The sequence below is a fragment of the Palaemon carinicauda genome, chromosome 17, assembly GCF_036898095.1.
Source record: "Palaemon carinicauda isolate YSFRI2023 chromosome 17, ASM3689809v2, whole genome shotgun sequence".
Lineage (NCBI taxonomy): Eukaryota > Metazoa > Arthropoda > Malacostraca > Decapoda > Palaemonidae > Palaemon > Palaemon carinicauda.
In genome coordinates, this window is record NC_090741.1 from 65,530,303 (window position 1) to 65,547,071 (window position 16,769).

Genomic DNA, 16,769 nt, shown 5'->3' on the forward strand with positions numbered 1-16,769 from the left:
CTAATTTCTTTTCCTCTTGTTTTGTTAAGTTTTTTATAGTTTAAATAGGAAATATTTATTTTAATGTTATTACTGTTCTTCAAATATTTTACTTTTCCTTGTTTCCTTTCCTCACTGGGCTATTTTCCCTGTTAGAGCCCTTGGGCTTACAGCATCCTGCTTTTCCAACTAGGGTTGTATCTTAGCAAGTAATAATAATAATAATAATAATAATAATAATAATAATAATAATAATAATAATAATAATAATAATAATAAACACCTACGGAGTTCAATTTTACATCACAATATTCACTCTTTAATTCATTCTTCACTTTCATTATAAAAACATTTGATCACTCTCAATAACTTATTATCTATACCACACAGCCTCAGCACCTTCTACGTTGCCTTTATCTCAATTACACTGCAAACTCTCACATTTATTATTATTATTATTATTATTATTATTATTATTATTATTATTACTTGCTAAGCTACAATCCAAGTTGGAAACGCAGGATGCTATAAGCCCAAGGGCTCCAACAAGGAAAAATATCCCAGTGAGGAAAGGAAATAAACTATATTAAAAATAGTGAACAATTAAAATAAAATATTGTAAGAACTGTAACAACATCAAAACAGATCTTTCATATATAAACTGTAAAAAGAGACTCATGCTAGCCGGTTCAATATAAAAAAAACATTTGCTGCACGTTTGAATTTTTGAAGTTCCACCCCTCACTTCCATGCTTTTCATATCATTGGTTCATAATAATCATGTTATCTGCACATCCTCCTACACTGTTCTTCTCTTGCCACCAGCATTACTGCCCCAGGCATTTGTGCTGACGTATAATTCCCAATCAATCAATTAAACTATCTTCTCTTGTACATCATGCTCATAATCATACTAGGAACCTTCCATAGTGTACTAGAAAATATTATGTAGCTATATTATTTAAAGTTTCTATCTCATTTACCTTTATAGAAAGGAATAATTCATTCTTAACCATTCCTTTGGAACATTTTCCTCTTCCAGACATACCCTACACACCCAGGTCAGCTACTGAATCACACTTTAGCCCACTTGTATTCCCGTCTACTCTTTTTGTCTTTTCATTCTTCGACCTCTCAATTACACTCCTTATGTCCTCTATGGTTATGGTCACAATCATTCTCAAACTTACTCTAATCCCTTTGCAGTCTCACATTATATATCTTGTCCCTCTTTTATTTTCCGCATTCACCATATCTTCAAATAACTGACCCCATCTACCCAGGAGTGCTCTTCTATGAAATAATCTCCTTTTTTTTCTTTTTTTGCATCTTTAGTTCTGAGATATATTTGCTGATAAACTTTTCTCTAGATTTACTTCATTGCAGAACAAATTCTCATATTCCTAAATTCCTTTCATAATTTCTCTGGTTTTTAATCAAATGTCTTCTTTTCTCTCTCGCTTTCTTTTAATAAAATAATGGCCCATCTGTCTTGTATTTTCTCGTCAAGTAATCTCTTTTTCATTCACTAATCTTGTCATTTCTTCATCACCACACGTTTTTATTACATTTTCCTATCCGATTATAATCACAAATGCTCTCTGGTGATTATGATGTGCCCTGGACTTTTCTTTAACCCACATGTCTTTAACTGTAATCCATTTATCATCTTTATTCTCTTTGTTTGCTCTCCCCCACATCCTTCTTGCTAGAAGCCTTATTCTTTGTTTCAGTTTATTAATAATAAGATATACCTCTAGCCATCGGTATTGAAGATGAAGCTTTTAATACCTAAAGGTCTACTGGACATGTACTTGACTGACAGAAACTACTGTGTGCAAATTGATAAGGTTAGAAGAGCTCTTCTAGGAGAAGGACACTCCAAAATCAAACCATTGTTCTCTAGTCTTGGGTAGTGCCATAGCCTCTGTACCATGGTCTTTCACAGTCTTGGGTTAGAGTTCTCTTGCTTGAGAGTACTCTCGAGCACTCTGTTCTATCTTATTTCTCTTCCTTTTGTTTTGTTAAAGTTTTCATAGTTTATATAGGCAATATTTATTTTAATGTTACTGTTCTTGAAATATTTTATTTTCCCTGTTGGAGCCCCTGGGCTTATAGCATCCTGCTTTTCCAACTAGGGTTGTAGCTTAGCATTTGATAATAATAATAATAATAATAATAATAATATTTGGCCATAAGGTTAGTAACCCCCTCAGACCTTTTTGGAAATAGTAAGGCTGAATTGGTGTCACCCCCCCCCCCCCCATGTGTGTGTGTGTGTTTTAAGTAGTATTTTTAGTCACACTAACCAAAACTTGAGTAAACATCAAAAGTTCAAAATTGTACCAAATGTTTTTATGTTGAATAGTATGACATGAGTATCTTTTTTATAGTTTATATATGCCCCCTGTGGCCGCGGGGGCATATAAAAATTAGAATAGCGCCAACGTTATCCCTGCGTGTCGTAAGAGGCGACTAAAAGGGACGGGACGAGGGGGCTGGGAACCCCCTCTCCTGTAAAAAATTCCTGCGAGACATCGACAAGGAGATGGAGCTGGGGGGAGAGTGACTGCTCCCCGCACTCTAGTTTTGGGGTGTTTAAATGTGCGTGGATGTAGTACGATAGAGAGTAAAAGATGTGAGATTGGAAGTATGTTTAGAAGTAGAAGGATGGATGTATTGGCCTTGTGTGAGACAAAGATGAAAGGAAAGGGTGAAGTGATGTTTGGTGAAATGTCTGGTAGAGTGTCTGGGATTGAAAGGGGAAGAGCGAGAGAGGGTGTGGCGTTATTGCTGAGTGAATGGATGACAGGTAAAGTAGTGGAATGGAAGGAGATATCATCTAGGTTAATGTGGGTAAGGGTTAGGTTGGGTAGGGAATGTTGGGCGTTTGTCAGTGCGTATGGGCCAGGTAGTGAGAAAAGTGAAGAAGATCGGAATGAGTTCTGGAATGATTTAACTAGGTGTGTAGAAGGACTGGGTAGAAGGAATTATGTGGTTGTTATGGGTGACTTAAATGCTAGAGTGGGCGCTGGAGAGGTAGAAGGTGTCATTGGAAAGTATGGCGTACCAGGTGAAAATGAGAGTGGTGAGAGACTGGTAGACATGTGTGTTGAACAAGAGATGGTAATAGGTGCTAGCTTCTTTAAAAAGAAAGATAAGAATAAGTATACGTGGGTAAGAGTGGCAAATGGAAGAGTAGTAGAAAGGGCATTAATGGATTATGTGTTGGTGACTAAAAGAATGTTTGGAAGATTGAAAGACGTGCACGTGTTTAGGGGTATGGCTAACGGTATGTCTGATCATTTTTTGGTGGAAGGAAAATTAGTTGTAGCAAAAGAGTGGGGGAATAGAGTAGGTGGATGTAAAAGGGAGGTAGTGAGGATTGAAGAGCTAATAAAACCGGGGGTAAAAAGTAAATATCAGGAAAGGTTGAAAATGGCATATGATGAGGTGAGAGTAAGAGAAACTGGTAATTTAGAGGAGGAATGGAAGTTAGTAAAAGAAAATTTTGTTGGGATTGCAAGTGATGTATGTGGCAAGAAGGTTGTTGGAGGCAGCATGAGGAAGGGCAGTGAATGGTGGAATGAAGGAGTGAAGGTGAAAGTGGAAGAGAAAAAGAGGGCTTTTGAAGAATGGCTGCAGAGTAATAGTATAGAGAAGTATGAAAAATATAGAGAGAAAAAGGTGGAAGTAAAGCGCAAGGTACGTGAGGCAAAGAGGGCAGCTGACCTGAGGTGGGGTCAGGGATTGGGTCAGTCATATGAAGAGAATAAGAAGAAGTTTTGGAAAGAAGTGAAGAGAGTAAGGAAGGCTGGCGCAAGAATTGAAGAGACAGTGAAAGATGGAAATGGAAGGTTGTTAAAAGGAGAGGAGGCAAGGAAAAGGTGGGCGGAATATTTTGAAAGTTTGCTGAATGTTGAGGATAATAGGGAGGCAGATATAATTGCTGTTCCAGGTGTTGAGGTGCCAGTGATGGGAGGTGAGAATGAGAGAGAGATAACAATAGAGGAAGTGAGGAGAGCACTAGATGAAACGAGAGTAGGAAAAGCATCTGGTATGGACGGTGTGAAAGCTGAGATGTTGAAGGAAGGGGGTGTGACTGTACTTGAATGGTTGGTGAGATTGTTTAATATGTGTTTTGTGTTGTCAATGGTACCAGTAGATTGGGTTTGTGCATGTATTGTACCACTATATAAGGGTAAGGGAGATGTGCATGAGTGTTGTAATTCAAGAGGTATTAGTTTGTTGAGTGTAGTTGGAAAAGTGTATGGTAGAGTACTGATTAATAGGATTAAGGATAAAACAGAGAATGCAATCTTGGAAGTACAGGGTGGTTTTAGAAGAGGTAGGGGTTGTATGAATCAGATTTTTACAGTTAGGCAGATATGCGAGAAATATTTAGCAAAAGGTAAGGAGGTGTATGTTGCGTTTATGGATCTGGAGAAAGCATATGATAGAGTTGATAGGGAAGCAATGTGGGATGTGATGAGGTTATATGGAGTTGGTGGAAGGTTGTTGCAAGCAGTGAAAAGTTTATACAAAGGTAGTAAAGCATGTGTTAGAATAGGAAATGAAGTGAGTGATTGGTTTCCGGTGAGAGTGGGGCTGAGACAGGGATGTGTGATGTCGCCGTGGTTGTTTAACTTGTATGTTGATGGAGTGGTGAGAGAGGTGAATGCTCGAGTGCTTGGACGAGGATTAAAACTGGTAGGCGAGAATGACCATGAATGGGAGGTAAATCAGTTGTTGTTTGCGGATGATACTGTACTGGTAGCAGACACAGAAGAGAAGCTTGACCGACTAGTGACAGAATTTGGAAGGGTGTGTGAGAGAAGGAAGTTGAGAGTTAATGTGGGTAAGAGTAAGGTTATGAGATGTACGAGAAGGGAAGGTGGTGCAAGGTTGAATGTCATGTTGAATGGAGAGTTACTTGAGGAGGTGGATCAGTTTAAGTACTTGGGGTCTGTTGTTGCAGCAAATGGTGGAGTGGAAGCAGATGTACGTCAGAGAGTGAATGAAGGTTGCAAAGTGTTGGGGGCAGTTAAGGGAGTAGTAAAAAATAGAGGGTTGGGCATGAATGTAAAGAGAGTTCTATATGAGAAAGTGATTGTACCAACTGTGATGTATGGATCGGAGTCGTGGGGAATGAAAGTGATGGAGAGACAGAAATTGAATGTGTTTGAGATGAAGTGTCTGAGGAGTATGGCTGGTGTATCTCGAGTAGATAGGGTTAGGAACGAAGTGGTGAGGGAGAGAACGGGTGTAAGAAATGAGTTAGCGGCTAGAGTGGATATGAATGTGTTGAGGTGGTTTGGCCATGTTGAGAGAATGGAAAATGGTTGTCTGCTAAAGAAGGTGATGAATGCAAGAGTTGATGGGAGAAGTACAAGAGGAAGGCCAAGGTTTGGGTGGATGGATGGTGTGAAGAAAGCTCTGGGTGATAGGAGGATAGATGTGAGAGAGGCAAGAGAGCGTGCTAGAAATAGGAATGAATGGCGAGCGATTGTGACGCAGTTCCAGTAGGCCCTGCTGCTTCCTCCGGGGCCTTAGATGACCGCGGAGGTAGCAGCAGTAGGGGAGTCAGCATTATGAAGCTTCATCTGTGGTGGAAATGTGGGAGGTTGGGCTGTGGCACCCTAGCAGTACCAGCTGAACTCGGTTGGGTCCCTGATTAGGCTGAAGGAACATAGAGAGTAGAGGTCCCCTTTTTGTTTTGTTTCATTGTTGGTGTCGGCTACCCCCCAAAATTGGGGGAAGTGCCTTGGTATATAGATAGATAGATATATGAAATATCTGTTTTAAGGTTGTTACTGTTCTTAAGATATTTCATTTTGATTGTTCACTACTTCTCATATAGTATATTTTCTTTTTTCCTTTCTCCGTTTGGCTATTTTTCCCCTGTTGGAGCCCTTGGGCTTATAGCATCCAGCTTTTCCAACTAGGGTTGTAGTTTACCTAGTAGTAATAGTAGTAGTAGTAGTATTAGTAGTAGTAATAATAATAATAATAATAATAATAATAATGATAATAATAATAATAATAATAATAATAATAATAATGATGGTGATGATGATAATAATTCATTACATGAAATTTGTAGCCTCCTGGGTTTCTTAACTTTATGGATACATTACAATCTTTAATCTCAAGTATTAATATTCATCCTTCATAAAAAGTAATCTTTATTCTTGTTCTAGAAGAAATTCAACTCATCTTTCGAATTAGTTATGTCTTAATTTTAGCTTAATAAATATAGAAACCCTAACTTTCACAACTTCATGAGTTATATATGTTATTTTATGCCTTACGCGTGTGCAGTTTTACTAAAACCGATCCTTAAGTACTGTTCTTATTTAGTCATCTGCAGCTGATTCCCATCTTCAGTTGTTGGACAAAAGCTTAGAGTTTTATGACATTTATTGCTCCTAATCTTGAGTCAACTTTCTGGTACTGTCTCTCTTTTAGTCTGTTGTTCATTGAGTAGGCTAAAGGCTTTCCTAAATCTGATCATCCACAGTATTTAGATCTTTTCTGGTTGTGGTGGCCTATGTGTTAACGTCCCTGACTGTTGATCGCCAGACTGGGGTTCGAGTTCCGCTCAAACTCGTTAGTTCTTTTGATCGCTGCAACCTCATCATCCTTGTGAGCTAAGAATGGGGTTTTGGTAGGGCCTATAGGTCTACCTGCTGAGTCATCAGCAGCCATTTCCTGGCCCTCCATGGTCCTAGCTTGAGGGAAAAGGGGGCTTGGTTGCTAATCATATGTATAAATGGTCAGTCTCTTGGGCATTGTCCTGCTTTATAGGGAAATTTCACTTTCCCTTGCCTCTGCCATTCATGAGTGGCCTTTAAAATCCTTACCCCCCCCCCCCTTCATTAGTAGGCCTAATGCATTTCCTGTTAATTCTAATCGTATTTCCTCTCCTCATGCGAGACTCAATCTCACGAAATTGTGTAGGAGTTTTGTTCCTGCTGTGACCAAATTGCGAAATGGTCTTCCTAAAATATAGTTGATCTAAGTTTCGTTTCAAAGATTGTCTGTTACTGTTTGTCTTGTTCGTTTTACGTTGCCATTCTTCATACCTGGTTATTTTTTATTAAGTTTTCAAGATTTATTAGTTACCAATCTGTTACTTTTTTCTTACTGTGCTTATTTCCTATTGGGTCCTTTTTGGTTTGCAGCGTTATGCTTTTGTAGCTAGAATTGTAGCTTTATTTGTAATGATAATAATATAAGAGCCATGTGTATGTAATTAACAGATGAACTTCGTAGAATTCACAAAATAAAAGGTCAAGCAAGATTTAGACCTATAGTAGTAGAAATGTATTCTGTGATTATAGACCATCGTTTCCATCAACAAAATAGTGAGATGCAAGAGTTAGTGAACATTGTCTAAGAGTAACGTACTGTAGGCATTTATTTGTATTATATTGGGAACAATAACTTATTAGGCCTACATTCTTTGCATGAACTGATATCTATGTAGTCAATTATAAACATTATTTCATTCCCTGTTTATCATGAAACATAACACCCTAGATTAATGAAATATATATAAATTCATAATTAATGTATATTACAGGTGTAATTTAGTGCTCTTTCTATGATGCTATTATGTTGAAGTAAGCTTTCACAAAAAGAAAAAAAGACGAGAAGAATTAAGGTAATTCTACAAGAAGATAGAAGAAGAAGAAGCTCATCCACCGCATAAACAAAAACACTAGGCCTAGATTTACGCAGATATTTGTGTCGCCGTCACAATATTTCTTTCAATATAAAAAGATTGCTGCCAAATATTGTTATATATTTACTTATTGGTAAGTATAATTTATGAAAGAGCCAAGTGAAGTCTTTCTGAACGTTGAATATTTGTAATTTAAAGGATAGCCTGCCAGTCTAAATTAGGTTATCATACTGTAATCTCTTATCATTCGTTGGTAACTTGGTAAAATTATAGTTGCGGACGGAACAAAATTTTGACCAGAAAGAAAAAGTTTTTCATGTAGTAAATAATGTGCTTTCACAGAATTTGACCCTCTTTTCAACAGCAAATAAACCAAAAACTTGTGGTAATTTTGTATTGTATTACATGGTGTGATTTCAGAAGAGAAGGACTGATTTACGGTTATATATCGGTTCCCCAGTATGTTTTCCCCACCCAAAACCCCGAGTTCCCAAAGGGGGTCCCCCATTATCGGAGGATATAGATGTATATATATTTCTGAAACTATTCATTTGCGACGGGAACGGGTGTTATTTTCGAAGGGAGCGTAATTTTTCCTATAAGAAAAAGTAGTTGGAATCCTAGGTTACATTGCCATGTAATACACTACAATGAAACCACTGGTTAGACTGTCTAAGAAAGCTGATGGTTTTTGCCTCTTATGTGCACACGAAAAAAGAAGGAAAAGGGTGTATGTATGATAGCGGCCACTTGTATCTATGATGACAGCAGGCAAAGAATATGGTTGTGTATGTGGGGTTTGCCTGTGTTTCTAACAACCCCCCCCCCCCCTTGCGTAGGGCAAGTAAGTAACTACACAGCTAGTAGGTTAGGTTAGGTAGGGGAAGTTCAAGTTAGTTGGTGTCTAGCTTTGTATATACGTGGGAGGAACTGGCCGCTGATATACAAAGGCCCCGAAAGGCATCAAGCTCCAATGTACAGTACTGGCAAGTGGTAAATGCTGAGCTATGCACGCTAACTCTATTGATTATTATTTCTTAGATAAATGAGTTTTTATTTGCAGTGAAAATAAGTGTCATTTCCAAAGAAAATGGAAATTTTTCAATAGGAGACACTTGTTTTTTGAGTAGAAAAGCGTTTTCTGTCCGTAGCTATAATAAAACTGGTAGCTGTTTTTAGTGTACTTTATGGGACCCAGAGCTAAGCTAGCTTACCATAAGTTAGGAAACCTATCTACATACCTAGATTATGTTAGACATTCGATTTTGTCTACGGTAGGCTACGCATTCCCGATTCTTATGGCTAGGCTAGAACTGAAGGACTTTATATATGACATACTGTATCTGTGATTGACGTTGTTAATAGTTTATATAGGACATATCTGTTTTGACGCTGTTACTGTTTTTAGAATGATATATTGTTAATTTATTCTCATCATTTATTTATTTCCTTATTTCCTTTCCTCACTGGGCTATTTTTCCCTGTTGGAGCCCTTGGGCTTATAGCATCTTGCTTTTCCAACTAGGGTTGTAGCTTGGCTAGTAATAATAATAATAATAACAATTATAATAACAATATATATGTAGGATATTTTGGGAGCAGTCTGCAGTTCTTGGAGTTAATAGATATCTCAGAACTGTAGGTTTTATTATAGTTATGGTATAAGTTTACCGAACTGTAAAGTGGATAGGATTATGGGTGGTATTGGAGGTTTGACCATGTAAGAAGGCAGTCATTAAGTTAGGTTAGGTTCTTGTGCTTTCGGTTGAGTATTGAATACTGATTGCCTCTGAAATATTTTTTTCTTGAGTCCCATGACATATTGGTGAATTTTTAATTTAGGACATCTTTATTCTGAACTTAAAAGTAAGAATTTCTTATTTTCAGAGTTTTGAACAATTCTTTTTAGGTATATATGTGTGCACTATTACTATTAGGAAAGAGTAACTGTACAGTTGGGCACCATAGCATGGGGTTGGACTTGCCTGGCTGGCGTTCTGTGGAGCATCTATTCTGATGAAACTGGAACTGAAACTAGACACCTTTAACCTTTTGACCTTTATTTTGTCCTTCACAAACACAGGCTTTCATTCTTTACCTAGGAGATATAATTCAGCATTGAGCTGGCCTAGCCATAAAAAATTTCACGCAAGGGTTATACCAACCTCCTGCTCACACCATCCTGTAACTACTACTCACTTTTAATTTGACTAAGGTTGAGTCAAACATTCATATCACTCTCTCCCAATTACCTTACCTAATTTCAGTGGCTGTATTAACCTTACCTTTTCAGGTGTGTGTGTTCTTGAGGAACTGTAACCTTGCAGGTTTGCCCCGGCATATCGGGTCTCTTGTGGTACCTTTACATCGGCTACATAGACAGATCCTCGCCCACTTTGTCCTGCATGCAGACAACACTCCTGCACAGAAGGTTCTCCTAGCGTCCGGGATGGCTATCTTCCCAGTGGGAGCTGTACAATAGACGTAGGAAAAAGAAAGTACAAGAGGGATTCTTCACCTTTGGCTTTATCCTCGAAGTCGAAGAAGTCCCACCCTCTTCCTCCTACGGTTTGTACTCTCCAATCTGCCTCTTCCCGTTCGGCTTCCTATGGAGGCCAATCAGACGAGAACAATGTCCATTTAATCCCCGGACAACCCTCTGGGCATGAAGACCCCATCGCTTCCCCCTAGTGAATCAGGAGCAGATTCTCTTCAAAGGGACTCTAGCTCTTATGACACTTTGCATCAGTTGTGGTCTTCCTTTGCGCAGTTGGGTTTCCTCCCACTAATTAACGGCTCTAGAGGCACATAAGGAGTGCACAGCTGCCTCTTGCCTCTGCAGGGGTTATTCTTGGCCCTTTTCTACGCTCCGAGTTGCTGGAGGGGAGTCCTTTCCAGTCAGTTTCGTGTCTTAGCGGAAACGTACTCTACAGTTCTCCCTTCTGAGGGTCTTCAGGTTGGTTCTCTTTCAAGTTCCATCCTAGCATGTATCCCCTGTGGTGAATATGCATGCTGAATCTGCTTAGCCCGAGGTTCCTGGCGAACCTCGCCTTTACGAGCCTGCTGTCCCTTTAGGGGTCTTCAGCGAACACTCTCTAGTGAAAACAGTCCAACCCCTGAGTAGCTCACTATCGGGTGTGGGATTCCTTATCACCTTGTACTAGCTCTGCAATGCTGGGCTGTTCCTAACCACTTGTGGGTTATGTCTGACAATTCCCCAGAGGTGTTCCCCCCCTCCCCTGCATCATGAGTCTTGTGAGTGTACAGCCTCCTGGGCTTGCTCCTTGGGAGTCTGCTACTTTGAGAGTTGCATCTGTTTGGTTAGGTTATGTTTTGCAGCAGTAGGAAACTTTTTCTACCAAATTAACCATACCTTGCTCATCACCATTAGAGCACACTCTTTCCCTCCAAAACGGAAGCATAGTACAGGTTATTTGCGAATCCTCTGCGAAGAGCCCTTGTGAGTGTTCGTGCTTCAGCACACATAGCCCAGGCTCACAAGATAACTGTGCATGACACAGTGGGGGACATGCATGCGTCAGTTCGTGCAAGTCAAGGTTTCACCAGTACCTCTCGTGAACACCCGCTTTTAGTGCTCGGTTTATTCCCTCATTGGCATGCTTTGCTACAGCATCACATTTAGTCACCTGTTCATGTGTCTAGGTATCAGAGATATCTAGATGTGAAGGCTGGCCATGCTATGCCTTTCTTTATAGCAGGATCCTTTTAGAAATATCTCCCCACATCCTCCCAGACAAGGAGAAGGATGCATAGAATGAGCTCAAATTAATTTCTTATAGCTACTAATACATTTGTACATCATACCTCATACGTGAATATAGTTCTCTTGGGACCAAATATAATTTATTCTTGGTATGAGCCAAGACTAAAGCCTGTGGAATCCCTGTGCACAGTCTGGTAGGAGGTTAGCAGAAGTCATCACTTATGCTCCGGTATGGGACTAAAGTTGACCATACCAGTAAATTGGTTCCTAGGGACTCCCTCCCTCCTAAGGATGATTCTCCTATTAAAGGACAATGGTTTGTATTTGTTTGGGAACAAATCAGAAATTTTAGAAATAATGTTTTTCTTAATTGTTCAAATATGAGTCCTTTAAAGTACACCTTTACTCAACCATCCTCCAAGTCCCAGGCCAAAAGGTCAGTTTTGCTGTCTGACAGGTAATCACCCACTGGTAGTTATAACTACCTTATTAAATTGTAATTGCTGTTACAGCTCTGCTGAAGTCATGCCCCAAGTAAAGGACTGATTTGTATTGTTAGTAAATATATAGATTACTTTGAAAATTTGATATTATATCTTTAGTATCCTCATCAAATTGCTACACATTTTCTTTCCTCCCTAAGGTAAACTCAACAGAAATTTACCACTATTTTTTCATTCTTATTTTTTTCAAAATGATATAAAAATATGAGTTTACTTTGATTCTTTGAAAAATTCCAAAGTAATAACTTGGAAATAGTTTTTCTTTGTGCAGAACTTAACAGTAAAACTCAGCTGCTGCTATTTTGAAAAGGGACATCAGTAACTTAATTTTTTTGTTAGGGGAATAGTCTCTCTCTCTCTCTCTCTCTCTCTCTCTCTCTCTCTCTCTCTCTCTCTCTCTCTCTCTCTCTCTCTCTCTCTCTCTCTCTCTCAACATTATTTCTTTAGATAATGATTCTTCATTTATTCAGTCTTATTTAAGTGTTTATATGCATGAAAATATTATTCAATCATTACATAATGTTGCTCTATCAGTGTGCTTACTCATTATTTTTGTAATTAACCCACTCCTTTCTCCCTTTTTAGACTTTGAATATTATCTGAGCTTTGGACAAAATAATGAGTGAATCAGAGGCCAAGAGGAAATTAGAGGTGAAGGAAGAGGAGGAGAGCGATGACGATGATGGGTGGATTGGACCGAAACCTGAGGAAGCAGTCATAGAACCCAAACCAAAAAAGATTAAAGGTAATAATGGTTTTACCCAGGTCTTTGTTTGGTTTTACCCTCATCTTTGTTTATTACTGATTCATGCTTATATTGGTCTTGAAAGGGCAAAATATGATAATTCAGTTTAATTATTTGGAAATTTTTCCATACAGTATCATTGTCATGCGGATTATAAATGTAAATCTAGTACAGAATTATTAGGCTGAGAAAGAGAGGCCTGCTTTGAGAATGAAGGCATTGTCAACTCTTGGGGGGGGGGTGGGTGAACACAGCCGAAGCTGTCTCGTTAGAGGAGTTTGCCAAGGAACTCTAGGTGTATGAGGCAGATGCTTCTCATAAATGAGTTTGATACGGGTAATCTGAATCTTCCCATAAGGCTACCTCAGCATGGTGAAGAAATGACAGGCTCAACTCTAAGGTCCCTCCGGGAACAAGGAGATGCTTTCACTGTTCTGATTGGATGCACTTCTAAAAGTGAACATCTTATCTGCATAATCTGAAAAACTGAAGGGAGGTTCTCACCGAATAGAATAAGTTTTTCTCTGTAACTCCCGTCGGGATGAGAATCTGCATCATAGAAATCTCATTAAGTTTCCTGGTATGAGAAAAAGTCTCTCCCATTGCAAAGGAGTCCACTCCCTACAGTATTTCGATGAAGATTCTCTGGAACCTCTATTGTCTATGTAAGAGGGACACTGAGGATGTATGCTATGTTTCTCTGACTCATAAGGACGGCACATTAGTCGCTATCCCGACCTGGGCAAAAAACATAAATACTGTACTGAGATTTACTAAACATATGCACTCAATCATAACTCACATTCAATGAATAGTCACTCAAATAACTGCGAATTAAGAAAAACACAAGTCTAGAGAGCTAAACACTAGAAGGATAAATGATATGAATGCGAAAGGCTCAATCATAGAGAGGAAGTGAGGCCACAACCTCTTCACTTCGTGACCAGCAGTGTTGTGAAGAGACGTTGTGAGTAAGCTCTGGATTACTTCTTGCTCATACCCTGCATTTACCCAGAACGATGCATGACGCAATCAACAAAATTTTGATTGCCAGGTCATAGAAAACATGATTAGTGGTAACCCTGTATAAATGACTCAGGTTTGTATAGCTAGGAAAAATACAATTTTAAATATTAAACTTAGCCGGTGAATATATAATAGCTGACGTCTCCGACGGCTTGACAGATTCCAAAAACTCGCGAGCGATCGCCATGAAGGTAGCGGGTGTGCCCACCAGCGCCGACTATCGGCCAGATACCGCATATACATGTAAACAGCCTCAGTTCTTCTCTGTCGGTTTCATCGACAAGTCGATTCCACTCGCTATTATGACCTCGAGTTTTCTACCGAATTGGTGAAGTACTTGGTTTTGGTTTTATTGCTTTCGCCGTGTTGGATTATTCAATACTGTACTATCCTCAAAAGAAATGCTTTTGAAAGGAGAGTAAAAGTGTTTTGCCCTTGCTTTTTTATCTCTGGTTTTTTCCATAGAGTAAAGATGGCCGACCCTTCCCTTAGTGTACGGAAGTGTGTTTTAGGCTTTTAGCAATTATTTTATCACGTTATAAATTATTGTTGATAATTATAGATTTTCCTCTATATATTTTATATCTCACCCGCCTTTATTAGGCCTCTTCGATTAGCTTTCCATTTATACTAAACATCAAGATAAATTTTATGTTTTGTTTATATGCGGCCTTTACCTCCAAATGTAGGCGGTCCTAACTTGGAAACCGAAGTTAAACAACGTTGAGCCCATTCAACTTTTATTTTCGTTAAGTTTAAATCATTTGCTCTGTAAGAGTTATGAAATGAATATTTTTTAGAAAATATTTTATGAAAGATTTTCTTTGAATAGTCTTCGTGCTGTTTTTTTCAAAGATGAACTAACGTTTGGTTTATTTATGCTACGCAGTTTGCGCTCTATCGTTACGATAGAGAAAGAGAGAATCACGGTTTCACTTTGCAGAAAGAGTAAATCGATTTTGACGTTTTGTTCATTCTTCTTTCAAACTGAAGTGTTTTAAATACTAATTTAAAGGAACTTGTTAATTTTCAATTTCTTAGTCCTTTCAGTTTTTTCCTTTGATCAAATAACCTGTTTATTGACGAAGGGTGAGTGGGCAATGCTCTTCTGTGTGACAAGAGAGAGAGAGAGAGAGAGAGGAAGAGAGAACGATCCGATCTTTATTCTCGTCCCAAGTAAGGAGTTTGGGAGCGAGTAACGTTGTTCTCGATTCAGTTTTTTTTTTACTCTCGTCCCAAGTCTCTGTACGGGGAGAAAGGATAAAACGTTTTTTAGTTTTTATTCTCGTCCCAAGGCACTGTACGGTGAGAGATGGAAAACGTAGTCTTTAATGAACTAGTGTTTAGTCTCCTCCCCAGTCACTGATCCTTTTTAACTTTATATATTTCCGTTTTATTCGATATATATGTTTACTGATTTTTGCATGTACTAATGTGCTTACATTATACGACTCATTTCGCAATTATAACCTTTTGATGTAAGGGAGAATTGCGTGCTTCAGGTAGAAATCAGTTTTATTCATGCCTAATGTGAAATTATTGAAAAATACGATATCAGTGAAGTAAGTGCAAAAAACAGAAAATCGTAGTGATAAAGTGATAAGTGCGCAAAGTGTTTTTAGTATTGCGACCGAGGGTTCGTCTGTTCGTGCTTGTCGTTCACCTAGTCCGAGACCTCTTTCAGGCTCCCCTGCACCAGGGAGAAGTAATGTCGTAGGACTTAAGGGGACGAGAGGCTTTGACCAACGAACAGACGTTCCCTCTGTGGTATCGGGCGTTTCTCGTCAAGATCGCCCCTACCATAAGACGAGCGAGGCTTTTTTTTTCTCCTCGTCATCCGAAGGCTTCTCGCAAAAGAAACCTTGGAGCAAAGTTTCTAGACCCTTAAAGCGGAAGTCAGTCCCTTCAGGACAGGTCCAGCGTCCTGGCTGTAGCCATGGGGACAGCTCTGACCCTTTGCAGTCGTCGTAAGACGGTTCGCCTATTAAACGCAAGCGTAACACGGGGTCCGAGGGTCGCGGTAAAGGCAATGTTTTGCCAACACAGACGTTACCGTCGTCTCGGCCCGTTCCGACTCCCGTTGATCCTAAATGGGTTGTCCTGCAGGACATGCAGACTAAGCTTGCCTCCCTTATGGAGAAGTATGACGTTGAGCAGGTTCACGATGAACCTTCGCTTTCGAGTCGCCGTTACGCTAAACGAGACTCTGGCCGTCAGCCGCCCAAACGAGCATTTACTCGTCCTTTTGACGTTATGAAACGTGATGTCGGTAGTTTGTCACGTCAGTCACGTGACTTGGATCCTCACCCGCTGCAGTCCCGTGTTGACTTTCAGCCGCTGCCGCAGCCTCGTGTTGACGTTCAGCCGCTGCCGCAGTTTCGTGTTGACGTTCAGGACGTTCGCCAACCAGCTCAGTTGCCTTGTTTTGACGTTGAGCGTCAAGCACCGCAGTCAAGGGTTGTTTTGACTGCTCAGTCTAGGCAGTCAAGGCAGTCTCGACTTGACGTCGAGCGTCCATCAACTCCTGTTGTTGTTGCTGGTCAGTCCTTTCAGCAGCGACATGACGTCGCTTCCTTGACTGCTACTGCTGCTCCTTTGCGTGTGGACTTTGCTTGTCAAGCATTGCCACCGCGGCAGGTCTCTCCTTTTCATGAGACTCGGCAATTGTCGGACGAGGTTCCTTCAGATGAGGAAGTTGCTGATCCCCCTCCTACTGATATTCCTTTGGGGACTTTGTCAGACGGAGAGGAGCCTAAAGCGGCTCAGCCCTCTATGGACTTTAAAAAAATCATGCTGATTTTTAAGGATCTTTGTCCAGACCATTTTGTAACTGCTGCTCCTCGTTCTCCTTCGTCAGAGTTACACTAGGCCTAGCTACTTCGAAGCCGTTTTTTTCTAAGCTAGTGCTCTCTCGCTCTTCTAAGAGAGCTTTACGTTTGCTAGGCGACTGGTTGATCACCAGGAGGAGTTTGGGGGAGACAGCCTTTGCTTTCCCTCCTTTTAAACTGGCTTATAGAGCGAGCGTCTGGTATGACACGGGAGAAGTTCTCGGCTTGGGAGTTCCTGCCTCTGCCCAGGGAGACTTCTCAAGGCTCATAGACTCTC

The 16,769-nt window shown here is 39.9% G+C and overlaps 1 protein-coding gene across 2 annotated transcripts in view; it reads left to right on the plus strand.

Annotated features, from left to right (window-relative positions):
• LOC137656834 (peptidylprolyl isomerase domain and WD repeat-containing protein 1-like) overlaps window positions 1-16,769 on the plus strand; it is a 387,155-nt gene that overhangs the window by 319,367 nt on the left and 51,019 nt on the right. The window contains exons 1-2 of one of the 2 annotated variants that reach the window (XM_068391159.1): window positions 7,663-7,799; window positions 12,479-12,638. In XM_068391159.1, the coding sequence (XP_068247260.1) occupies window positions 12,512-12,638 (127 nt within the window). In that variant the 5' untranslated portion in view covers window positions 7,663-7,799; window positions 12,479-12,511. Of the gene's footprint in view, window positions 1-7,662; window positions 7,800-12,478; window positions 12,639-16,769 lie in introns of those variants that run through there. The other variant, XM_068391160.1, reaches the window with a different exon arrangement.